Raw genomic sequence first — 26,531 nt, forward strand, 5'->3', positions numbered from 1 at the left:
TGACTTCCTATTGGAGGCTGTTGCAGCTTATTTTGCATACACAGTTATGTCATAGACCTTTTTCATGTTTGATATGCTGAGTACTAGCATTTCATTGACAATTCATTGACTTATTTGTCAAGTTTTTATTATTTACCTTGCCTATTGGCTTAAGACTCGATAAAGTACTTGGCTGTTTTATTTTTCTTTAGCATTAAATTTTCCTAGTTTTTAATGCTTTACCTTGCGGACCGTCCACATATAAACTTGCAATCTGCTCTCATGAGATGGCACTTCTATTATCTTATTCAGTTCGTTTCCGGATCATGAGGAGGTGTCATCTAGGTCCTGGATATCTTTACACCGTGTTAAGTTAGCATGGGCTCATTACCGGTTTAAACACCATTTTTCCTTTTTTGCAACTTCTGCACACGACACTTAGTTGTTGCTTTAGCTTCCCACCTAGTAGTTCATCGTGGTTTACATGAGAATAATATGTTATTGGTCTACTATCTGCTTTACTTGTTAAACTATATCTGTACAGCGAGTGCTAAAGTTTCAAGAACAACACGATACAGAATTGTTATGAGGTCTGATCTCCACGACTTCATACTCATAACATAAGTGCAACTTCTGCCAATTCTGGGCATGAGGCGGGTTTTATATTGCTTTGCCGAACACACATACACAACAGTTGATGCGGTTCACATGAAGAGAGAGCTGGTGTATGCTGATGTGATTCCTTCAAATCTAAGACACTAAAGTATGGGCACGCCCTAAACCAACACAAAGAGACCTTCTTAGCAAATAATATAATATGTGTATTAGGGAGGGTGAGATATAAGCAGCCGCGGGCCGTGGAGGGAGTTACGATGGGGCAGGGAGGCGGGGAGGGGGAGAAGCAGGGTGGAGCCCTCTCTACCTTGCCCCTCCCCCTCCCCGCCTCCCTGCCCCACCGTAACTCCCTCCACGGCCCGCGGCTGCTTATAAGTGTTGCTAACTCTTATTCATTTACAGCATGTTAACATACTGTCACCATTCGCTTTTTATGTACTAGTAACTATGCTGGTAATTTTGCTACTGATAATATGTGTACTTGTATTCTCCACCCTGCTTCTCCCCCTCCCCGCCTCCCTGCCTCACCGTAACTCCCTCCACGGCCCGCGGCTGCTTATAAGTGTTGCTAACTCTTATTCATTTACAGCATGTTAACATACTATCACCATTCACTTTTTATGTACTAGTAACTATGCTGGTAATTTTGCTACTGATAATATGTGTACTTTTATTATCTAAGGTACTACGCCTGAGAAGACGGCATTAGTAAATAAACATTTCAAATACACATCTGTTCTTCTTAACTCCATGTTCTGGTTTCTAAGAAATCTATAACGACCGACTGTTCATGAGTTCCACGTATCCTGAGGTACTATAAGTTCATATTCTGGATTGTCTAAACATTGAGAGTTTGTTATATCCAATGTGACACTGTACCTAGCTTGCTAAGGAGTTTTTGATTACTAACGTGAGTTTTGGGACACCCTAATTCGCCGAGGTTCCAATCCTCTGTCCACAGTTCTGTGTGAGAACAGAAACCCTGCGACAGGGGCACCCCCGACCCTTGCTGGAGCTTCATCACACTTGCGATACAACTCCAGCAATGCATTCGCCGAGGTTCCAATCCTCTGTCCACAGTTCTGTGTGAGAACAGAAACCCTGCGACAGGGGCACCCCCGACCCTTGCTGGAGCTTCATCACACTTGCGATACAACTCCAGCAATGCGCCACCTTTACGGCACAGATACATCACGCATCTGTGCTGTTTTTGCCCCATGATGCGCCGCATTGTAAATGCAGCACACCATAGGTGACGGAACAGCGGCACAAAATGACTAACACATCCCTGGTGATGCGCCAGTCATCATAAATGTATCCCTATGCTTCTTATCTTGTTAGAGATGAACCGCCATATGTATCATCAAAGTTATTTGCATTTCCTAAATAGCGAACTTTAAGGAATAAATAGCGATTCTTTACCATTCCTAGTTTGCGATGAGCTATTTGCTAATTAGCCGAATGTAGCCCAATGAAGCCCAATGTAGCCCAATGTAGCCCAAAGATGGCCGCCAGACACACAAAAAAACAAATGTAGCCCAAATATCAGCCAGATGTAGCCCAACTATAGCCCAGTGACAGAATGACCAATCAGCTTCGCAAACCTCCGTTACGCGAAGCGGAGCGCTGTTACAGATATATATCTTTTTTTGAACGTTAATTTCTCAAAATCCACTGGAGCACATATATTGAGACCTAGCAAAGGCACATCGGGCTACCAGTCCCTAATATTTTGCCAAGTTTCGTGCAAATCCATTCAGCCGTTCAATTATTATTATTATTATTTTTTTTTGCCCCGCGGGGCCCTTTTAAAACCTCCACATCAAACCTAGGGGGTCAGCGAGGATCTACTATGCCCCCTTATAGTTATTTCCCCCTTTGTTTTGACCTCCTCTTGTCTCTCGATCCTACCGAGAGACAAGATGGCGGCCGCTACGGACTGTTTGGAATGTTGACAGACGCCGGAGAACCAATCAGCTTCGCTTCACAAAGCTCCGTTGCGCGAAAAGTCCGCGAACCAGTGCGCTGCCCGGTCCGCTGTTACAGATATATATCTTTTTTTAAACGTTAATTTCTCAAAATCCACTGGAGCACATATATTGAGACCTACAAAAGGCACATCGGGCTACCAGTCCCTACAATTTTGCCAAGTTTCGTGCAAATCCATTCAGCCGTTCGGGCTAAAAGTGAGGCCAACCGCCCTATGGAAAACTCAATGTTAAAAACACGTTTTGGGACCCCCCTTTTTTCTCGGCCCCCACTGGACGAACCCCCCCCAAATTTTCAAGGGCTGCTCAGAAACAAAATGTGCCATTTTCCTGAAAATTTCAGCCAATTCCGTCCACAAACGCCAAAGTTATTAGACATAGAATTTTCAAAAAACCCATAGAGAAAAAATCCTAACTATATATACCTACTGGCGACCGCCAGTAGGTAATATATATATATATATATATATATATATAATACACGTAGTACCTCCTCACTCAGGAAGAATTCTCACGGACACCTCACATGGATTTGCAGGTAATTTATTCGTACATCAGACTGCACAGCAATGCGTTTCGACTTTCGTCTTGGTCACGCTAAGAAGCATTTACAGATTGCACATTAAATACACTTTTTTTGTTACTAGAAATAAACAAAGGACTTAAACACCGTGATGAAATCCACTTCTAAAAGTAAAACAACTAGTGTGTGGCTGTGCCACCATTTTAACCTAGTCAATGTCATCAATACATTCATATATTTGTAGATACATTGATTTTGGTTTATGATTTACAAAGCCTGTGCCTGGGGTTCCTGTTGTTTTGTCTTTGGAGAATCAACTCAGTTGTTATACTATTATCAACAGTTTTGAATGTATGATTCATGATATCCATTCAATAAACATCTCGCCCAAGTGGGCTAATTAAGCCCAATGCGCTAACAGTACCATTATGTAAATACAAAATGAATACATGATAACTATATGATCCGTGCATGTTTACACTACACATGGAACGGCATATCATGGATCAGTTATTTTCTGCTATATCCGGGTTGTCGAGTTGAGTCCAATCTAGTCCCGCCCCAGTGGGCATAACGAATCACAGGTTATTCCCGATTTGTAATTTATACATAATCAAGTATCATATAAGGTCCAAAGGCGAAGACAGCCCACACGATTGGACTCAACTCGACAAGCCGGATATAGCAGAAAATAACTGATCCATGATATGCCGTTCCATGTTGTAAAGGGCGGGCCGTAGGCCCTCATGCTGGAAATAACTCGGACGTAGGACACACTGCTTACTCGGTGCAACTGGCCCAGAGCACGTGCGCTCGGCCTCTTTTATTGGTACTGTGTCACATGACCAGTGACATCAGTGGTGGGTGGGTGTTAGGTGTAAATACAGAGTTAGCACTAGAATGCTAACAGATTCTAGGGCACTACATCCCTTCCCAAATTGGTTAAAAATTAAACCAAACGGAAAAAGTCCAAAATCTGTGGGGGAAGGAAAACACAGAAGATGACATTGGACTTGCGCTTTCAAAATGTGTCTCTTTGGCTGCTTGCAAGCCGCAGGCAATATAGTTCTTGCGTTCAGGACTAATAATTCTCGGTGGCACGGTTCGCAGTTGTTCGGCGGGTTCACTCTTTGTCGGTGCTGTCTGTCCGGTGTTCTCAGCTCTTCCTTTGCTTCGCTCTGTAGGTGATGAGAGATAGATGGATGACATGGGTGTCAACAGTCTTCTGGTTTTGTTCTCTCTTCTGGCTTTGTGATGTTTCCGGGCAGGCTTTAGTGTTGACTCTTGGCAGGTGAATAGAGTAGGTGCAAACATCCCTCTCACTAGGATGCCCCTCTCGCCGGTCTTCTTCTGCCACAAGATGTCCGGGAGGACCTCTTTGCCAGGTTTCCACTGGACTGGTGTTTTCGGTCGTGTTGCTCTACCATAGCCTTCGGGCCGTGAGCAGGGCGCTCCACGAGCCTCACCGTCGTGTCCTAGTTCCACCTGAAGGTTGAGTTGTCGACTCTCTTCATTGCTCTCGAGGCTTTCATCCTCTTGGATCCTGCAGACGTGCTTCTGTAGATCTGTCTCCCGTGTGGGACTTGCTGCCACCAGAGTTCCTTGAGGCCTCTGCTTCTTGGGTTGCCACGGGTCGGTGTGGAGTGGTCAGTTCATCAGCTGGATGTGTGAGCGCTCTCGCCATTCGTTCTTCCGCTCAACCCCAGAGGTAGATGTCGCCAACAGTCTATCTTGCTCTCTTCTGCGTTCGCCATATGGATGGATGACTCGTAGGTGGTTGTCTTTGGTCTGCTCTGCCGGTGTTCTTACCAGGCTTGTTCTCCATTGCACTCCGGTGTTCCAGTGCCTGTCACCTTTCTTCTTTTCTTAGTGGCGGTGGCCACTCTGTTCTTTCTTCCTTCTTCTTAACCTGACAGTCGTGCCACTCTGATTACTTCTTCCTTCTATTCTTCTTAGTGGCAGTGGCCACTCTGTTCTTTCTCCATTCTTCTTGAAGTGACTGGGTGTCACTCTGACTTCTCTTTTCTTCCTTTCTTCGGTGGCGGCGTGCCGCTCCGATCTTTCTTCTTCTCTTCTCCTCTTTCCGCGACGTACCCTGTTCCCCTTATCTTCATCTTCTCTGGCCAGGCTTCCCCATGCAGCGCGCGCACTCTGCACGTGTCTTCCTGGTCTTGTCCTAGTCCTAGGACACTATCTTCTTGTTACTCACTTCCTAGGGTTAGCGTCGCGACCTTCACATCTTCTTCCTGTTACTTTCGTTAATTTGTGTGGTTGAAGTTCGTGGGTCTAGGTCGTCGGACCGTGCCTTGTCTGAACTTCTTGGACGTCGTGCTGGTCCCTTCTGCCGAGGTCTGGCAGGTAGGATTTGTGGTGCTGAGCTTCTTGGACCTCGTGCTGGTCCCTTCTGCCGATGTCCGGCAGGTAGGTTTTTTGGTGCGACCATCTGGCTGGTCGACTTCGTGCTTTGTGACCAAGCTGAGTGGTCAGGTTGCTTCTGTGTTGAATCTTCAATGCTGCGGGTTGTCAGCGCAACCATTTTCTTTCCATCGTAGTTAAGTTGCTTTGGTGCGCATCTGGGTGTGCTCTTCATGTGTTCACTTGTGACTTGCTGCTTTGGGCTAGTGCTGTCCGCACTGCTGCGCATTTGCGTCATGTGCTTTCGCACATCCTGGTGCTGGGTTCCAGAACCATCGTTGGTTCGTGTGGGGGTGTTCCTACTTTCGCCATTCTGCTGCAGCGATGGCCTGTGGCCACTAGGCATCGCTGTCTTCTCTTCTGGCGTGATGTAGATGCTTCTTGGGTGTTTGCTTCAGGAGGGTTGCGTCACCACTCCGTTGACGTTCTTCTGGTCTTGCTTCTTCTGTTTGGTGCTGGTTGCGATTCTTGGGAACTTCTTTGCGTGGGTGCACTTGTCGCGCGTTCTCTTGGATATCCTGTGAGGAGTCACTGCACTCCTGTTCCTGAGGTGTTCTTTCCGCTGTGGTGCACTCCCGCGCCGTCGCGTTTTCCTTCTCCGGCTGTGTGATGGGCTTGGTGGCGTTCCGGTGTGACAGTGTTCTTGCGCTTTTCACTGTTGGGGAGCAATGGCATCCTGTATTGTCTTAGTGTACTTGCTTTGCTCCCATGGTACTGCTCAGTATTTCTTGGGTTGCCTTGCGCTTGTTGGAGTTTCACGTTGCTGCAGTACCAGAGATATTTATTAGGCGGCAGTGCTACTTTGCTGGTCTGTTCTGATGAACTTGGATTGGCTCTTGATGCTGCAGGGGCTCGTGCAGTCTTCTCTCAGTGTGAGATGTCCCTTCCAGCTGGCTCACTCCTTGTGACCCCTATGCATGCAGGTGCTATAAACCGGGAAAGTGCTTGGTGTGTGCTAGCTGAGTGTTGGCACTTGTTACTTGGGCAGTGTTCTAGCCTGCTGGTGCTTCGGGCTGAATGCGGGTGAACTTTGCTCCTTCCCTGTTGCACATGGATTTCTTTTGCATGGTGCACACGGCCCCTGGCAGTAGACACTCACTGCCCAGGTCGTGTGTGTGTGTGTGGCTTGTGTTTTCACCGCTGCGGGGCTCATTTGAAACTAAAGAAATGCCCCTCCAGGCCTGATGCAGCCTTTTTTTTTTGCACCCCGCCGCCGCAGCTCCAGTCCTCACACGCTGTGCAGCGGGGGCACGAGAGTCTGTCTCCGCCGGTCTCCAGGCTGCTCCCTGCCTTGGCCGCGAACACACAGGCAGGCGAGGCAGGCGGCCACGGCGGGACAACTTTCCTCTTGAGGTGAGTTTCTTTTCCGTTGCACTGTGCAGGGGGCTTGATGCTGCCTTTCACCGGCTGCGGGCCGGGAGCTGGTTTATACTTATGCCTCGTAGGCGGGGACACTTTGTGGCGGGGCCGGCGTCTCAGCAGTCCGGCCCCGTTGGCGCTTCATTCCTCACGGCGCTGCAGGCGGGGGCGGTTGGAGCTGCTTTTTACCGGCTGCGAGCCGGGAGCCGGGTTTCTCGCTTCCCTCAGCCACAAGTCGGGCACGGCCTCTCGCTCTTCCACCCCGCAGCCTCACATGTCATACGCTGTGCGGGGTGGGGAGGCGTGTGTGTGTTGGCGCTATCCAGCGGGTGGGCTCCGCTTTATTTTCAGAGCTCGGTAGCTCTCCTCACGCTGGGGCTCACTCTCCTCACCGCCGCAGCAGCTTCGGTCACACGCTGCGCGGCGGGGGAGGGATCGCTGCAGGCAAACCGCGGGTGGGCTCCGTTGGTCTTGTCTTTATAAACGGGGCAATATCTGTCGCCACTCACACCTTAGGGGGCACAGTCAGTGTTTATAGCGGGTGAGCTCCGCTTTGTAAAGTTCTGGGCGGCGCTATCGCGGCTATGATCTTCGCGGGTGGGCTCCGCTTTTGGTGCTCAACAGTCTGGGCTCACCTTCGGCCGACGGGCCTGTTCTTCCGCGGGTGGGCACCGTGATGGCTCCGCTTGTCTTTTCGGGGCACCGCCATGGCAGGGCGGACCACGGCAGGCTGGAGAGGTGCGGGGTGAGCTCCCGGTCATCTCCTCCTTCTGCTCTACGCCCGGGGCTCGACACACGCCCCACGGGCCTCTCGGCGGCCGGCTCGATTCTTCGTAGGGGGGTGCTCTCAGGCGAGCAGTATTCTCTTCCCCTTTTCCTCGATGATTTTGAGAGCTGTGGCATGCATGGACACAGCTACCCTCGTCGCCATTGTAAAGGGCGGGCCGTAGGCCCTCATGCTGGAAATAACTCGGACGTAGGACACACTGCTTACTCGGTGCAACTGGCCCAGAGCACGTGCGCTCGGCCTCTTTTATTGGTACTGTGTCACATGACCAGTGACATCAGTGGTGGGTGGGTGTTAGGTGTAAATACAGAGTTAGCACTAGAATGCTAACAGATTCTAGAGCACTACACATGTGTAGTGTAAACATGCACGGATCATATAGTTATTATGTATTCATTTTGTATTTACATAATGGTACTGTTAGCGCATTGGGCTATATATATATATATATATATATATATTACCTACTGGCGGTCGCCAGTAGGTAGTTATAGTTAGGACCTAGTTTCCATAGGAAATCCGCAACATTCTATTGAGAATAACTTTGACGCTGGTGGACGAATTGTCGCGAAATTCTCAAATTAGGTGGCCAGCTTCGCTCCGCTCCTTCCCTGAAAATTTGGGGGGATTCGTGAAGCCGGGGCCGAGATAAAAGGGGGGTCCCAAAACGCATTTTCTCCATGTTAATTTCCATAGGGCGGTTGGACTCACTTTTAGCCCGAACGGCTGAATGGATTTCCACCAAACTTGGCAAAATTGTAGGGACTGGTAGCCCGATGTGCCTTTGCTATGTCTCAAGATATGTGCTCCAGAGGATTTTGAGTAATTTAGGTTCAAAAAAATATATATATCTATAAGCGCGCCCTGGTACGCGCACCGGGGAGCGCACGCGGCGCGCTACGCGAGTACGCGAGCGGAAAGCTGATTGGCTCTCAGGTGTTTGTCAACATTCTAAACAGTCCGGAGCGGCCGCCATCTTGTGTGTCGTAGGATCGAGACACAAGAGGGGGCAAAAACAAAGGGGGAATGACTAAAAGGGGGCAGGGTAGACCCCCCCTGACCCCATAGGGGTGTGAGTAACTTTATGGATGAGTGTTGATGCGTAACAGGCTGTATAGGTGTATGAGTACATATGATGAGTGAGTACATGTATGAGCGACTGTATAGGACTGTTGGTGAATGAGTGGATGTGTGTGTAGAGCTTGGAATTATTGAATAGGTGTGTTGTAAGTGGTATTGGTATGTCCATTGTTTTGAAAATGTTAGTGCAAGAAGAAGACGAGTTGTACAGAAAGAACCAACAGATGAGCAGAAAGTCCTCCTGTAACTACAACTTTTTCTGACGGGTACTGATGGTAACTGAATCAGACTAACCAGGCCTAGAGCCAGTGCTATGCTAAACGATACTTAGAATACAGTGAAAACACCTACATACACTCAGGAACACTATGCGTTGGGGTACTCCTATGATTAACATGACCTCCTCTGTAAGACCCTAGTACATAATAGGGCATTAAAACTACCTCTTAAAACACACCACAGGGCATGTTTGCACACTGCTGAAGGGAGGGGGGGGTGCCTGAGGTGACGTGTGGAAACACGCCCTGTGGCTGTTTTAATTTGGGGCATAAAGTCCCCTTGAATCCTGAGTGTCGCTTTGGTCCAACCAGTCCACCAGGTACCTCCAGTAAGCACCACAGAGCTGCGTTGCAGAGAGGTGTAAACAGGGGCACGGCCTGGACCACCTCTCTGCAACGCAGCGCAGCAGTGCTAACTGGAAGCAACTGGTGGGCTAGTTGGCCCCCAGAGGCCCTCAGGATTGAAGGGGAATTATTTCTCCAACTTAAAACACGTCACAGGGCGTGTTTGCACACATCACTTCAGGCCCCGTCCCCTCCCTTCCCCACTGTGTAAACATGCCCTATGGCCGTTTTAAGTTGGGAGATTAAGTCCCCTTGAATCCTGAGGGTCCCTAGGGTCCAGCTACCCACTAGGTATCTCCAGTAAGCACCACAGAGCTGCGTTGCAGAGAGGTGTAAAAAGGGGCACAGCCTGGACCACCTCTCTGCAACGCAGCTCCCTGGCGCATACTGGAGGTACCTGGTGGCTAGTTGGCCCTCAGGGACCCTCAGTATTGAAGGGGACTTAATTCCCCAACTTAAAACTTGCCAGGGGGCGCGTTTGCACAATGGTGAAGGAAGGGGGCAGGGCCTTCGGTGACATGTCTGCAAACACGCCCTGTAGCGTGTTTTAAATTGGGGAATTAATTCCTCTTCAATCCTGAGGGTCCCTGGAGATCAACTAGCCCACCAGGTACCTCCAGGATGTGCCAAACAGCTGCGTTGCAGAGAGGTGTTCAGAGACCACACCCCTTTTTACAAGAAGCGGCAATGTAGCTCTGTGGCGCTTACTGGAGGTACCTGGTGGGCTAGTTGGCCCCCATGGACCCTCAGGATTAAAGAGGATTTAATTCCCCAACTTAAAACGCGCCACAGGGTGTGTTTGCACACGTGCAAAAACAACAGTTGATGAACAGAATGCAGAACAATGTCATACATTCACCCCAGTACAGAGATCTGGGCCTAAATCCATAATTGTTTTGCTCACCATGCCATTCCAATTTGAACCCAGCCAATTGCAAATCAGTTTTGACCCTGTGCCTCATGGGAACAGTCCAGCCCGAACTGCCAAGCCAGGTTCTCCCTGGACTGGAAATAAGCATCCTAGGACCGGTTTCGGGGTTTTACCCCTCCTCAGACAGGATAGCTTTGTTCCAGTGGCATGGAGAGCACCGGGCCATTGTCTGGGCATACCCTTCCCACTCGGGGTGACAAATGCAAAAACAACATTTGATGGCCAGAAGGCAGAACAATGTCATACATTCACCCCATTACAGAGATCTGGGCCTAAATCCTTCGTTGTTTTGCTCACCATGCCGTTCCAGTTTGAACCCAGCCATATGCAAATCAGTCTTGACCCTGTGCCTCATGAGAACAGTCCAGCCCGAACTGCCAAGCCAGGTCCTCCCTGGACTGGAAACAAGCATGCAAGGACTGGTTTTGGGGTTTTACCCCTCTTCAGCCAGGATAGCTTGATTCCAGTGGCATGGAGATCACGGGACCCACGTCTGGGCATTCCCTTTCCTCTTAGGGTGACAAATGCAAAAACAACAGTTGATGGACAGAATGCAGACAAATGTCATACATTCACCCCAGTACAGAGATCTGGGCCTAAATCCATCATTGTTTTGCTCACCATGCCGTTCCAGTTTGAACCCAGCCATATGCAAATCAGTCTTGACCCTGTGCCTCATGGGAACAGTCCAGCCCCAACTGCCAAGCCAGGTCCTCCCTGGACTGGAAAAAAAGCATCCTAGTACAGGTTTCGGGGTTTCACCCCTCATCAGCCAGGATAGCTTTATTCCAGTGGCAATGAGAGCATGCCACTGGAGTCAAGCTATCCTGACTGAAGAGGGGTGAAACCCCGAAACCGGTCCTAGGATGCTTGATTCTGGTCCAGGGAAGACATGGCCTGGCAGTTCGGTCTGGACTTTTCCCATGAGGCACAGTGTCTAGACTAATTTGCATATGGCTCGGTCTGAACTGGGGTGGCGTGGCGAGCAAAATAACAATGGATTAAACCCAGATCTGTGACTGGGGTGAATGTTTGACAATGTTGAACATTCCATCCATCATCTTTTTGTGTTGCATTTTCAGCTTAAGTGGGAAGGATATGCCCAGACGTCGGCCCCATGCTCACCACGCCACTGGAGTCAAGCTATCCTGGCTGAAGAGGGGTGAAACCCCAAAACCGGTCCTAGGATGCTTGATTGTGGTCCAGGGAAGACATGGCCTGGCAGTTCGGTCGGGACTGTTTCCATGAGGCACAGGGTCAAGGCTGCTTTGCTTATGGCTATGTCTGAACTGGGGTGGCGTGGTGAGCAAAATAACGATGGATTAAACCCAAATGTGTCACTGGGGGTGAATGTTTGACAATGTTCAACATTCGGTCAATCATCTTTTTGTGTTGCATGTGTTTGCACACATGTCACCACAGGCCTTGCCCCCTCCCTTCACCACTGTGCAAACGGGTCCCATGGTGCGTTTTAAGTTGGGGGATTTACTCCCCTTGAATCCTGAGGGTCCCTGGTGTGCATCTAGCCCACCAGGTACCGCCATTAAGCGCCACAGAGCTGCGTTGTAGAGAGTTGTAAAAAGGGGCGTGGCCTCTGAACACCTCTCTGCAATGCAGCTCCCTGGCGCATACTGGAGGTTCCTGGTGGGCTAGTTGGCCCCCAGGGACCCCAGTATTCAAGGGGAATTAGATCCCCATCTGCAAACGCTTCAGGGGGCTCGTTTGCAGAGTGCCGCCCTTTTTTATAATTTTTACTTTTTGTTTTAAGGGGGGCTGTGTGGCCCCCCTTCTTTTGCTAATGTATTGTCCCTGGGGACCCCATCCCCCAGAGCCTAACCCCTTTTTTAGGCCATAATCCACCCGGGGCATGGCCATTTTTAAAATTTTGTTTAATTATTGGAGGGTGGCTGCGTAGCCCGCCTCAGGCCATTTATGGCCCCGGGGACCCCATCCCCCGGGGCCGGCCCTATCTGTTGGGGACCGTGGGGGGTTCCCAATCCCCCACGATCCCACTGGCTCCCCGCATCCTGCAGGAGCCGGCAATGCTTTTCCACATGGAGAGCTGCTAAGATGCAGCTCCCTGTGTGGAAAAACAATCTGCTTTTGTTTTTGAAAAGAGAGAGCAGGTATCCTCCTCTCTCTTCCAAAAACCAAAGCAGAGTTTGCTATCAAACTGCAATGTTCTCGGGGTGGGCACCCTGGGACACTGCAGGAGCTGGCTTTGGGGGGTGGCGGTCCTCAGGGCCATCGAGGGCTCCAGGAGGGGACCGCGTGGCCCCCCTCCCAACATTTGCAAAGCCCCAGGGGGTGGTGGTCCCCGGGGCTTGGGGGTCCATGACGGACCCCCCAATTTTAATATTTAGAGCCCCGGGAAGGTGACGGTGCCCGGGGCGTGTGGGGGGGTTTGAGCCCCCCAAAACAGATAGTTATTTTTTTTAATAAAAAACAAGCCCCGGGGGTGGCAGTCCCCGGGGCTGCGGGGGCCTTGTGCCCCCGCCAACATTTTATAAAAGCCACGGGGGTGGCGGTCCCTGGGGCTTGGGGGAGCCTTTTAGCCCCCCCACTCATTTAATATCCAAGACCCGGGGGCTGGCAACCACCAGTAGGATATATATATATATATATATATACACACACACACACACACACACACACACACACACACACACACACACACACACACACACACACACACACACACACACACACACACACACACACACACACACACACACACACACACACACACACACACACACACACACACACACACACACACACACACACACACACACACACACACACACACACACACACACACACACACACACACACACACACACACACACACACACACACACACACACACACACACACACACACACACACACACACACACACACACACACACACACACACACACACACACACACACACACACACACACACACACACACACACACACACACACACACACACACACACACACACACACACACACACACACACACACACACACACACACACACACACACACACACACACACACACACACACACACACACACACACACACACACACACACACACACACACACACACACACACACACACACACTGGGCAGGTAGGATTTCCAAGCCGTGCCCCCACCAAATGGATCCTATGGTTGGGAGGTTGATTCGGTTGGGGACTGGAGGAAGCGCCGCTGTTCCAGTGGCACAATGACAGTGGGGCTCTGCAAAACATCGTAGCGCTAATCCCCCCTTCCCGCAATACCTACCAGAAAATGACACTGCATGCTGGGACTTGTATGCGCTGTTTACCGGGCGAAATACAAGAGGTATAGGCGACTGGAAAAGACTACTGGGGGAGGAGCTGCGCTCTTCGAATCAGGATAGGGCAGGACATTTAAGCCCAGATACACGCCCGTATCCTGAAATACTTACACCTGACTATATATATATCTCTTCTCCACTCTCCCCATTCGGAAAGAAACGAACCGCACTCCCACGATGAAATGTCAAATTCCCTTTATTTTCATGAATTATTTGGGCTACCTGACGCGTTTGGGTCAGAACTTTGACCTTTTTCAAAGGTGCCGCCCTTAGCATCTGCACACCACCTTGCACGTTTTAAAGTTTACAAGCCTCCGGTTCCGGTAAGCACTTTGCATGATGGTACTTGTGGTGTGTTCAGCACATTGCTTTTAATGTCCCTCCAGTGGGTGATGCTAGTCATTTTCCTATTCAAGTTCTTAATGGGATTTATTCACCGTTGCTTACCACACCACCCTTGCTGTGTATGTGTGAGACCCTCGCTGAGTCAAGACTTGCGGCAGCGCTCCGCTGAACCCTATTCGTTTTCACGTGTTTTTCCTAGACGGTTCAATTTCGGGCAGCCTGGGCGCACTTCACGGGCGGTGCATATATATATATTTATAACCTACTGGCGTAGTTAGGACCTAGTTACCATAGGAAAATCGCAACATACTATTCCCATACACTTTGGCACCGATTGACAAATCTTCGCGAAATTTTTCAAAACTTATGGCCCGCTCTGGTCCGCTCCTATCTTGAAAGGTTCGGGGTCATTCGGCAAGCGGGGGCAGAGAAAAAAGCGGGGGTCCAAAAACGTGTTTTCCCTATGCAATTTTCCGTAGGATGCTTTAGACACGGCTACAGCCCGAAGTGCTGAACGAATTACACCAAATTTGGCAAAAAGGTAGCCCTTTGTTCAGAAAGAGCCCTTTTTGTTAAATGGTGTAAATCCGTTCAGTAGTTGCTGAGAAAATCAAAATTAAAAAAAGTTATATAACTAGAGGGTTGCAGGATCCACGCACCCTCCCCATCACGAATTTCATGCTAATTGGCTGTCAACACTCCAAATCAGGAAGTGTTGGCAGCCATCTTGTGCCTTGGTAGAACCAAGGCTCAAGACATCAGGAAAAGAAACGCAAAAAAAAAAGAAAAGGGGGCAGGGCAAAAACACCCTGACCTCATAGGCCTGCTTAGGAGGTCCCAAAAAATATATATATTTTTTTTAAACCGCAGGATGCGTGCTGGATGCGCGGATCTAGCCGCGAAAAAAAAACAACGAAGCGCAGGCTCCTGCGCCTCGTTAATAATTAGCCCCCGGGTGGACCAAGTCCCAGAGGCAATGTTTATATTATAATGGGGGGCCCAAAGGGGCGCCCTGGGGACCGCCACCCCCCCAGGGCTTTTCAAAAGTATTTGCAGGGGGCTCACTGCCCCCTCCCACAGCCCCGGGGACCGCCGCCCCAGGGGCTTCGATAATAAATTGGTGGGGGGCTCAAAGGCCCCCCAAGTCATGGGGACTGCCACCCCCTGGTGCTTTTATAAAATATTTGCGGGGGTAAACGGGCCCCCGCTGTCCCGAGGACCGGAACCCCGGGGCTTGTTTTTTATAAAAAAAAGATAAATACCTATGTGGGGGGGCACGAACACCACCACATGCCCCGGGGACCACAACCTCCCCGGGACTCTAATTATTTAAATTGGGGGGTCGTGACGGACCCCCAAGCCCCGGGGACCACCACCCCCCGGGGCTTTGCAACTGTTGGGAGGAGGTCCACGTGGCCCCTCTCCTGGAGCCCTCGATGGCCCTGCGGACTGCCACTCCCCAGGGCCGGCTCCTGCAGTGTCCCGGGGTGCCCACCCAAGGGACTTTGCTGTTTGCTATGGAAAGGTGGAAGCCTCGCGGCTCCCGCCCTGCCATAGCAAACTCTAGTTTGGTTTTTGGAGGAGAGAGCAGGGAAACCTGCTCTCTCTTTTAAAAACCAAACTTGATTGCTTTTCCTCACGGGGAGCTGCATCTTAGCATGGAAAAACAATGCCCGCTCCTGCAGGAGGCAGACCGTGGGGGGATTGGGGTCCCCAACAGAGAGGGCCAGCCCCTGGGGACGGGGTCCCCGGGGCTATTAGTGGCCTGGGAGGGGGGCCATGCGATCCCCCCTCCTCAAAAATGATAAAATAAAATACAAGGCTGGCCCCGGGGGATGTGGGCAATGCAGTCCCCCTCCAAATAAAATAAAAAATAAAATAATGGCCATTCCCCGGGGCCGATTATGGCCTCGGGAGGGGAGCCATGTGGCCCCTTCTGATTTTTTTTAATTAAAAAATTACATAGGAGTCAAGCCCTGGGGGATGGTGTCCCCAGGGCCAATAAAACAGGAAAAGAAGAGGGGCCACACAGCCCCCCTTCTTAAAGAAATATATTTAAAAAAAACGGCATCGCGCCGGAGGCCCGCCCCTATCTGTAGCGCTCGGGAACTAATTCCCCTTCAATACTGGGGATCCCTGGGGGCCAACTAGCCCACCAGGAACCTCCAGTATGTACCAGGGAGCTGCATTGCAGAGAGGTGTTCAGAGGCCACGCCCCTTTTTACACCTCTCTGCAACTCAGCCCTGTGGCGCCTAATGGAGGTACCTGGTGGGCTAGTTGCACCCCAGGGACCCTCAGGATTCAAGGGGAGTTAATCCCCCAACTTAAAACACGCAACGGGTCGCGTTTGCACAGTGGTGAAGGGAGGAGGCGGGACTTGAGGTGACATGTGCAAACACACCCTGTGGTATGTTTTAAGTTGGGGAATTAATTCCTCTTCAATCCTGAGGGTCCAGGGGGCCAACTAGCCCACCAGGCACCTCCAGTAAGCGCCACCGAGCTGCGTTGCAGAGTGTTGTAAAAAGGGGCGTGGCCTCTGAACACCTCTCTGCAACGCAGCTCTTTGGCGCATACTGGAGGTACCTGGTGGGCTAGTTGGTCCCCAGGGAGCCTGAGGATTGAAGAGGAATTAATTCCCCAACTTAAGACGCGCCATAGGGCTTGTTTGCAGACATGTCACCTCAGGCCCCGCCCCCTTCCTTCACCATTGTGCAAACGCATACCTGCGAGTCGTAAGTTAATTCCCCTTCAATACTGAGGGTTCCTGAGGGCCAACTACCCCACCAGGTACCTCCAGATGCGTCAGGGAGCTGCGTTGCAGAGAGGTGTTCAGAGGCACGCCCCTTTTTACACCTCTCTGCAACGCAGCACTCTGGCACTTACTGGAGGTCCCTAGTGGCATAGTTGGACCCAAGGGACCCTCAGGATTCAAGGGGACTTAATCTCCCAACTTAAAACTAACATAGGGCGCGTTTATACAGTGGGGAAGGGAGTGGACGGGGACTAAGGTGACGTGTGCAAACACGCACTGTGGCACATTAAGTTCGGGAAATAATTCCCCTGCAATCCTGGGGGCTCCTGGGGGCTAACTGGCCCACCAGGTGCTTCCAGGCAGTGCCAGTGCGCTGCGTTGCAGAGAGGTGGTCCAGGCCATGCCCCTTTTTACACCTCTCTGCAATGCAGCTCTGTGGCGCTTACTGGAGGCACCTGGTGGGCTAGTTGGACCCAGGGGACACTCAGGATTCAAGGGGACTTTATCCCTCAAATTAAAACGGCCACAGGGCGTGTTTGCCCACATGTCACCTCAAGTACCCCCTCCCTTCACCAGTGTGCAAACGCGCCCTGTGGCGTGTTTTAAGAGGTTGTTTTAATCCCCCTGCCCCATTATGTACTAGGGTCTTACAGAGGAGGTCATGGTAATCACAGGGGTACCCCAACGCATAGTGTTCCCTAGTGTATGTAGGTGTTTTCACTGTATTCTAAGGGGCAGATTTACAAGTCCCAGGCGCCAGTTTTGCGTAACTTTTAACATGGGAAAAGTGACGCAAAAGTGGCGCAAGGGGCTTATAAATCTGCCCCTAAGTGTCTTTCAGCATAGCACTTGCTCTAGGCCTGGTTAGTCATATTCAGTTACCATCAGTACCCGTCAGAAAAAGCTGTGGCTACAGGAGGACGTTCTGCTCATCTGTTGGTTCTTTCTTTGCATCTCTTCTTCTTCCTGCACTTTTCTTCGTCTTTGTGGACTTCTGTTGCTTTTTTCTGCATTTCTTTTTTTTCTTTCTGTGCGTTTTTCTTCTTTCTTCACATGTCCTACCTCTGTAGGCATAGTTAGAAACTAACATTTAAAAAACCTTTGAAATTCACTGAAAAAAACATAGGGTTCTGGGGTGTTATAGTCAGTTGGACATTTCACTCGTACAAAACCATTGAAATTCCCCCGTTATAGTTATTTCAGCTAACTATAACTCGCACGCCCACAATGCACTGCTGATGACGTCACATATTACTTCACTCATGACATGGTCAGTGACATCACTCATGACATCACTCATGACATCACAAATGACATCAGTGCAGCTGGTGTGTTAATGGCATGTAAAAGGCAAGCCACTTTGCTCCTGTCCACAATTAGACCAGGCCCAGAGAAATTGAGGTTTAATCAGAGGTAAGCACAGACTACCTATGCTATTTACAATATGCTCCCTCCTACCGCATCCAGACCATGAAAATATTTGGCATAAATATCTCTTTTTAATGTGCAACCAAGCTCCCAAATGCATTTCTGTCAAAGCTGTGTTCAGTAAGAGTGTCTGTAAAATGACAAATGGATCAACAAGTTAGGTGCTTAATCTTTATTGTGCGCTTTTAAACACCAGGTGCCATATTATACATTTCGCCCTGGGAGTGCAACGGGTGAGTGTACCTGCTTTGTGCACCCATAGGGCACAAACTACTACTGAAGTGGCTGCAGGCACTTGTGCGTCCCCTTCTGTAATACTGATAGCTCTGGTGCACATGTAGCGTCAGTGCTATCATGAGACAGCGTTCCCTTATTTGCATGGAGGCGTTACCCCATGCAAATGAGGGAATCACATTGCCTCTGCGCCCGCATTGCATCACCGACATGCACACAGTTGCAAACATGCCTTTATGAGGCACACTCAAAGTGTGACACAGGAGGACTCCCTAAATGTCTCCTCAATATGGTTAGCAGGGCTGTGGGTCAGAGTTCCAGGCAGCCGTAACACATTTTCGTTCACAATGTTTAATAGTTTATTAGTGTGTTCAAATATTTACCTCTGCAAGAAGGAAGCTTTGGATACCATCCAAAGTAATAGCACTGGACTTTGTCAGCTCCATCCAATTTTAATCTTTCTTGACATTTAAGTTTTGCAACATCACCATTTTTAAAGCTCCTTGTGCGACCTCTGGAACCAACATTTAGTGAGCATGTAATTTCTAAAAAGCAACAAAGAAAGAATTTCTTTGTAGGCGAGAAACTATACTGGACATGGAAATGACAGTACAACCAAATGGTAGCTTTATGTATAGGAAGAAAAGTGCTATTAAGGGTACAGTTGGCAAAAAAAATCTGTATAGTGCTTTTCAAACTAAGCAAATGTGAAAGTTCATTATAGGATTAACACCACTGGCCCTACACTGAGATATGTTGAACAAGATGGAACTGCTGTTTATGGCTGGGTAAACACCTCTGTTGTATTAGGGTCATCCTATAGGGTCCTAAATAACCATATTTCTCTTGTGGATGATGGAGAATGCAGTCTGCAGCGGGCCTTTAAAATCCAGAAAAGCCCCTCAATTTCCTCTGTATTTAAATCTCACGGAACAAAGTTGGGGTTTTATGGTTCACTACTAATCTGGATGTCATATAGTTGTTCTTGGGTACATACAATGCTTTTGACACCCTCTCCCATTGCATCCTAATCACAAGACTCCACAATGCCAGCATCTGCGACAAGGCACTGGACTAGATCCACTCCTTCCTGACAGGACGAACGCAGTGGGTCAGACTACCCCCGTTCCTCTCAGAACCTACAGAGGTCAGCTGTGGAGTGCCCCAGGGCTCCTCCCTGAGCCCCACCCTCATCAACATCTACATGGCTCCCCTCGCAGCCATCATCAGAAGCCGCGGACTCAGCATAGTCTCCTAAGCTGACGACACCCAGCTGATCATCTCCCTCACCAATGATCTTACAGCAGAGAGAATCAACTTTTACAACGGAATGAAGGCGGTTGCTACCAGGATGCAAGACAACTGCTTCAAACTCAACTCATACAAGACCGAAGTACTCATCCTGGGACCCACCCCCTCAGCCTGGGACGACTCCTGGTGGCCTGTGGCACTAGGAACCCCTCCTATCCCTGCGGGCCTTGCACGCAACCTTGGTATCATACTGGACTCTTTGCTCTCAAAGACAGCCAAATCAACGCAATATCCTCATCCTGTTTCCACATGCTCTAGCTGCTTTGAAAGACATTCAGATGGCTCCCCACAAAATCCAGAAAGACAGTCACCCACGCACTCATCACTAGTTGATTTGACTGCGGCAACACACTATACACCGTCATCACCCAGAAACAGCTCGGGAAACTACAGATTGTCCAAAACGCCGCAGCCAGACTGGTCCTTGACATCCCCCGCCACAGCCACATGGCACAACACCTTTGACAACTGTACTGGCTCCCTGCAAACAAGAGAATCCCCTTCAATCTCCTCACACATGCCTACAAGGCTCTCCATGATGTAGGACCAGAATATCTGAACCAACACCTCGCTTTCCACACATCCACCAGACAACTCTGCGCCACCCAACTTGCCATGGCCTCAATCCTGCGGATCCACAAGACCAGAACTGGAGGAAGCTTCTTCTCCTACCTAGCCGCCAAGACATGGAACACCCTGCCCCTCCACTTCAGGCACTCCACGATGTTGACCCAGTTCAGGAAGGACCTCAAGACCTGGCTCTTCGACTGAACCTCCACACCCAGACAGATCATCAGCCCCGGTCCCCATCGCCCAGTGTGTTGAGACCTTCACGGGGAATTAGCTGCGCTTTACAAACCCCTGATTGATTGATTGATTGATTGATTGACTATATATTGTTTCTTCAAGAGACTTCACATCAAGAAGTTTTTTAGGTCTCAGTTAGCGTGGCTGCGTAAATGCGCAGCTCACTCGGCGAGATTTTATGTTTCTGAGTAGCTTCAGTAAAGGGCTTTAAGCCCCGACCCCCTTTTTCATTGGCCGGAGTCATGGCCAGCCATTGGAAAAGAGCTTTTTCTGACGTGAACTTTAGGCTTTGTCTGCCGTCCCACTTGGACGGGCTTGCCTGCTTTCCGTTGTCGTAAACGTTTTCTTATCTTTGTGGGGACATGTGTTTCAAACACATGGCCCCATAAAGACAAGAGTTTCGGCTGCAGCGCGGTCCTCTCTCGCTTTCGGAACCGTGCGTTTCAAACACTTTTTTTTATGTCTCTGGCAGGACGTTTTCACTTTTCCTGAAGACGAGCACAGGAGCTCACAGAGGAAATGGGAGCAGCATCTGCGCGGAGTCCCTCACTGAACAGCCAACGCCGGCCATTGACAGCTCTAACCTGGGCACACGCGAGCACCCCGTCCCGAAGGCACCATGGGCGGATCATCATCCAGCCAGCTGGATGAGAGCAAGTGCGCCTACATGCGAGGTACGTCACTTTCGGGCGGGTGGCAGGGAGAGAGAACTAGCCTTAGGCTATCCAGTGTGTCAGCGCCGTTTATAAATGCAAATAAAATGCGTCCCTTCCTAATATTCTGTCACAGCTCTTTGCAGCGCTGGTGCTATCAAATGCACAACAGGTAGTTGCAGTGGCGCCAGGATCAGCCGCCTTGTGCCGCGGAGGGCAGGGATGTCACGGAACCCAGGTCATCATATCCTATACGTTACACTGCTTGATTGAAATATCACTGTAACTGCATTTACTGCTGCTGGGCTTTTAATGAGGCGTTTTTCAACATTTCACAGCAGGGCTGCCGTACGGAAATTTGCTCTTGTGTCTGAGCAGGACAGCTATTGCTGCACTTTAAGAGTGAAGTGCTGGCATTGTGCAGCAAGCCAGCTGTGCTCCGAATAGCAACGGTCGGGTCCTACCCCACCACGGGTCAGGTCCCACCGGCAGGGCTGTTATACTCGTGAGGAGACAGCATACGCACTACTCAGCAAGCCTGTTGCACTTTTATGTGAGAGTCTTGGCACTTCTCAGCCACAGTAGCATACACACTGTCAACGGGGCAGTGCCCACACTTGTGCACAGAGTTTGTATGCCTCAAAATAAGCAGTACATGTGCTTCCAAGCAGAGCTACTGTACTACTATTGGGACAGTAGAATCTGTTCTAGGTAAGGTTGCTGTGCTTTTAATGGGACAGTAGTGTCTTTTCCCGGCAGGGCTGCTGTACATTTAATGGCTAGTAGTGGCACGGTTGCTATACTTTCAGTGGGACAGTAGCAGCTGTTCCTGGCAGAGCTGCTGTCCTTTATTGGGGTTGTAGTGTTGCTTCCCGCAGGGCTGCTATATGTTTGATGGGACAGTAGTGTCTCTTCTCGGCAGGGCTGCTGTACGGATAATGTAACAAAGCTAGCACGGCCAGCATGAGTATTATTAATTTATGTGCCAGAACCAACACTGCTCATCCGGTCAGGCTCTGTCCCATAAATGTATATAGTGCCCATGCTATACATTTAATGGGACCGTCTAGAGTGTCTCAGCAGGTCTGCCCTGGTTTGAATGGGACAGTGTAAAAAAATAACAAAAGTCAATGAAAAAGGATATACCCTCTCCTCTAAATACATCCATGCCGCTCCGTGGGATGATCCCACAGAGCGGCACGGAGGTATTTAGAGGAGAGGGCATATCCTGTTTTATTGACTCATTTGAGGAAACCTCCCCTTCGGTGCAAGCTCATGAGGCCTGACTATCATTTCAAGTAGTATACCAATTTGGTCATTTTTACTACCAGGGGCTATTCTACCCCTTTTATCAGACTTGCCTATTTTTGCAGTCTGATTTTCGAAAGATATGCATATTACATATATAAACATTATATTTTGAGTGTAGTAGTGATCATATTAGGTCCTGATGAGTAAAGCAGTGGGGACTTTGTTTTTTCCTCTAGCCAGGGAATTTTTAACCCCTACTTCGTATCTTTCACGGACCCTACCACTCTCACTCCCACACGACACATAGCCAGTTTTCACAAAACCAAGTGCTCCCGTGTATTCGTAGGTCGTAGCACGCCCCACTCCGTAGCGGGATGGGAAGACCCCTATGATGAAGCATGACACTATGGGATTCATAGTGTGTGAGGGGTATTTTAAAAATACTTTTCCTGGACATTTCAAGGATCAGCAACAAACACTTGTTTCTGGGTCATGAAAAAACAAAAAACAGAAAATAATTTATTATACAGGGTAGAATCATATTGTTTATGAATTGAATGGGACAGTACCAGCACTTCTCAGCAGGGCTTTCCTACTTTTAAGTGGACAGTATCAGTATTTCTCAGCACTACTTCTGTCCTTGAGGCTACCGCACTTTTAATGGAACAGTACCAGCACTTCTCAATAGGGCGTCTATATTTTTTTCAATGAGACCATGCAAGTAGGTCTCAGTGGGGCTACTGCACTTTTAGTGGGACAGTACCAGCACTTCTCAACAGGTCTGCTGTTAAGCACTTCTTGACAGGGATGCCTTACAGCACCTGCACGTTACATTCCACGAGGTAACATCTGTCTGACATGGCTGCTTTGTCCTGGTGCATTAGAGCCCTGAGTATGAGGTGAGTGTTCCTTTTGTTGTTGAGGGTCCCCAGCTTGGTGTTTTGCGAGTGGAGAGGCACCTCGAGTGACTGCACCATCGTGGTTATAAACTGCTTTAAAACACTTTGCAACGTCTGCGTGTTAAGAGGCAATTCACACAGGGATGTGTCCAGTGGGAAGGGTAAATGTTTGCATTACTAACACACGATCGTACATTTCTTCCTGCCTAAACTGCACACCGCACACCCCAAAAGTTGTTTGTGTTTTTCAGGTCTGGTGCACTGGAGTCAGCGCTACCCAACACATGCCTGTTCTCCCAGCCTGACCCAATTAAGCAGACCCGATGCCAAGGGTGTGGTTGCACACAAGTGCAGCTGACTAGACTGCTGACCCGCCCACCGCTCGCGCCTGCAGCCGTATTTGTCTTGTCGCAGCGCTATTTGAGCGCACTAATATTTGAGACGGTGGTATTTAAATATTCAAAGCTTTTTATTTTTATGATTGCAGCATTTAGGGTCAGACGCGCCATTCTGCCACTTCGTCCTTTCCTTGGTGGGCTGCTGGTTTCTGGTTTCACTGTTGGGTGGGCCGCCATTACCCAATCATGAAAGACCCCATTACCTTTCCTCCTGCAGGATGGCCTTGATTTTTAATTGTTTTTTTTTTATGTTCAAAATTTTTATTGGCATATAAATCACCATAGTACAGAATGAAGATGCATAGGCCTACTTCCAGTGTGCACCACAAGGATGGGGAACACTCAGTGTTGTGTAAAATACCCCTCACACACCAACAGGCCCCTTGGTGTCATGCTTCATCATCGGGGTCTTCGCACCCCGCTAAAGGGATGCGGCACGCTACGACCTGCGACTACGCGGGAGCGTTGACAAGAATTGACTATGTGTGGTGTGTGTTGAGTGCATGTGAGGGGATTAATGTGAGTGAAGGGTGTAGTGAAAAATTAAAAAGTACCTGGCTAGTGGGTGGTGCGAAAAAACTTTATTCCGTACCCCTAGCTGGTGCTATTAAAAAGATGTGCAAAAAAGCGAGGTTAGTTGTCTTAATTAGGGACAAAACCTCTGGTGTGCGTCGACATGTTTCGGAACTGGTGTTCCTTCTTCAGGACGGGGCACAACTTCCCAACCCTACTCACGTATTCCTATAAAAAAGTGTTATCTTAATTATCTTTTTACTAAAAAGTGATAACAATCTCATGAAGGCTAACAATGTGCCTACAGCGGTATCTTTGGTTCATGCAATTGCATGCCCTGAAAAAAAGAAAAACTCAATTTAGTTTGGTTACCATATAGGACTGGCTCAGACAGGTGCAGTCACCTGGAGCCCCAAACAGTTAAATTAACCTGTAAAAAAGAGGGACATACATGACACACAACATACAAGACACACTTAAGGTTTTTTATATTCGTTCTTTTTGGACATACTCATGGTCACTGTTGTATATTGCGTCATGAGCATATCCAGAACATCAAGGTAGGTAGGTGGATCCACAATCTGTGAGGGTAAAGAAGTGGTTTCAGTGTTGTTACTCCTTTTACTCACTGTTTGACTCCACGCTAGATCTGGATATCTGAGAGTTGCTTTTGTGTGTAATATACTCACGAAATCCGCCTAAATTGGCCTCCTTCTACCACCCTGTGCTGCTCCGCTGTAAATGCGATAGCGAGCGACATTGCGGTATATATTGGGGATTTAGGTGTTGTCTCATTCGTTAATTGGCGGAAGTCGGAAGATGGCCATATAAGGGACATCCGTATCCCCGCCTATCGTATACATGTTCACGGTCTCAATGTAACATATATCCTTTTCTCATTCGTTAATTACCGGGTTTTTTTGGCAGACCAAATAAGGAGTATCCGCTTCCCTGCCTATCGCGAGCCCGGACATGAGTTCCTGTTGACACGGGTCCTTCTGGGCATGCCTGGTTATTGAGCTTTTCGAAGAGCACGCGCATGCGCATATCGTATTCATTGCGCCTTGGTTTGCTAGTTACCGGCGCATGCGCGGACGTATGAATCGTCTCTCTGTGTGGCACTGATCTCGTGCGATGTATACCATCTTGGGCCATCGGAAGTACTGTTGCTTTTCCCGAATTTTGAATATTGCTTATTTCATTTCTGGGGCATCCCATAGGGCGATCCATAATTCTGTTTGTCAGCATGGGCAAAGGCATGAACAGAAAACATTATTAACACTCTCCTAGTCCATTTATGTGCATGCTTTTTAAGGGCGTTCCGTAATTTCTTATATCGTTCTCTGTGGGAAAGACATAGCAGGTCGATTTTGGTCTTATAGGCCCTTCTTTTTCTGAAACCAAAAAATGAATTTAATGACGTTGTAGTGTTTCAATTATAGTCCAGTAATTTTGCTCCATGGAATGTCGTCATTAAGACCTGTAATGTGGGTTCCCAAGCGAAATACCCATCGTTGTTCTTTCTGGAACAGGCCTGTTTCAGATGTTAGACGTTCGATAACCGTCCAACGTAAATCATTAATGCAATGCTGACGTTCCAAAAAATGTGATGCCATCTTGGTGGTCGTTTTTTTACAACGTATGTTGCTTTTGTGTTCCCCTATCCTCACTTTGACAGGTCGGGTGGTCATGCCTATATATTCTAGACCACATGGGCACGTTATCATGTAGACCACGTTCTTCGTGTTACAATTGGAGAACTGGCGTTGTTCCCATGATGTGCCATTTCTAAAGGTTCGGGTTTTGCTTTTTTGGGTTTGATGACAGCAGCTGCAATCGCCACAGGGGAAGTGTCCTTGGACCCCAGTCACATTCTGTCTTCCAGTGGGGTTTTGTCGTGGTCTAGTATGTACCAGCATGTCTTTAATGTTTCTGCCCCTCCGGTGTGCATGCATTGGTTTCTCAAAATCCAGGTCTCCACAGTTCAGTATTCCCCAATGTTTGTTTATGACTTTCGATACCTGGTTCGATATGGATGTATATGTCGTAACACAAATTGGTCTTTTGTTTGCTCCTTTGTCTTGTGGATTGTTTTCTAGAAGTGCCTCCCTGTGGTTGTTCCTTGCGCGTTTCATCGCCTTATCAATGGTTTTGACAGGGTATTGTCTCTGTATTAGTTTGGTTTTTAAATCTTTGGCCTGTTTGTTAAATTGGTTCAATTCTGTGCAATTTCTTCTGAGTCGTAAGAATTGACCATACGGTAGATTCTCCCTTAGATGTCTGGGATGGAAACTATCGTATCGC

At 49.0% G+C, this 26,531-nt stretch overlaps 1 protein-coding gene across 3 annotated transcripts in view; it reads right to left on the bottom strand.

The window, feature by feature from the left end:
* The window catches only part of LOC144755181 (coagulation factor XIII B chain-like), a 1,011,791-nt gene that overhangs the window by 789,777 nt on the left and 195,483 nt on the right, over positions 1-26,531 (bottom strand). For all 3 annotated transcript variants that reach the window (XM_078643848.1, XM_078643839.1, XM_078643857.1), the window contains exon 5: positions 18,779-18,940. In XM_078643848.1, coding sequence (XP_078499974.1) covers positions 18,779-18,940 — 162 coding nt within the window. The remainder of the gene's footprint in view (positions 1-18,778; positions 18,941-26,531) is intronic.

The sequence above is a fragment of the Lissotriton helveticus genome, chromosome 1_1 (genome assembly GCF_964261635.1).
Source record: "Lissotriton helveticus chromosome 1_1, aLisHel1.1, whole genome shotgun sequence".
Taxonomy (NCBI): Eukaryota; Metazoa; Chordata; class Amphibia; order Caudata; family Salamandridae; genus Lissotriton; species Lissotriton helveticus.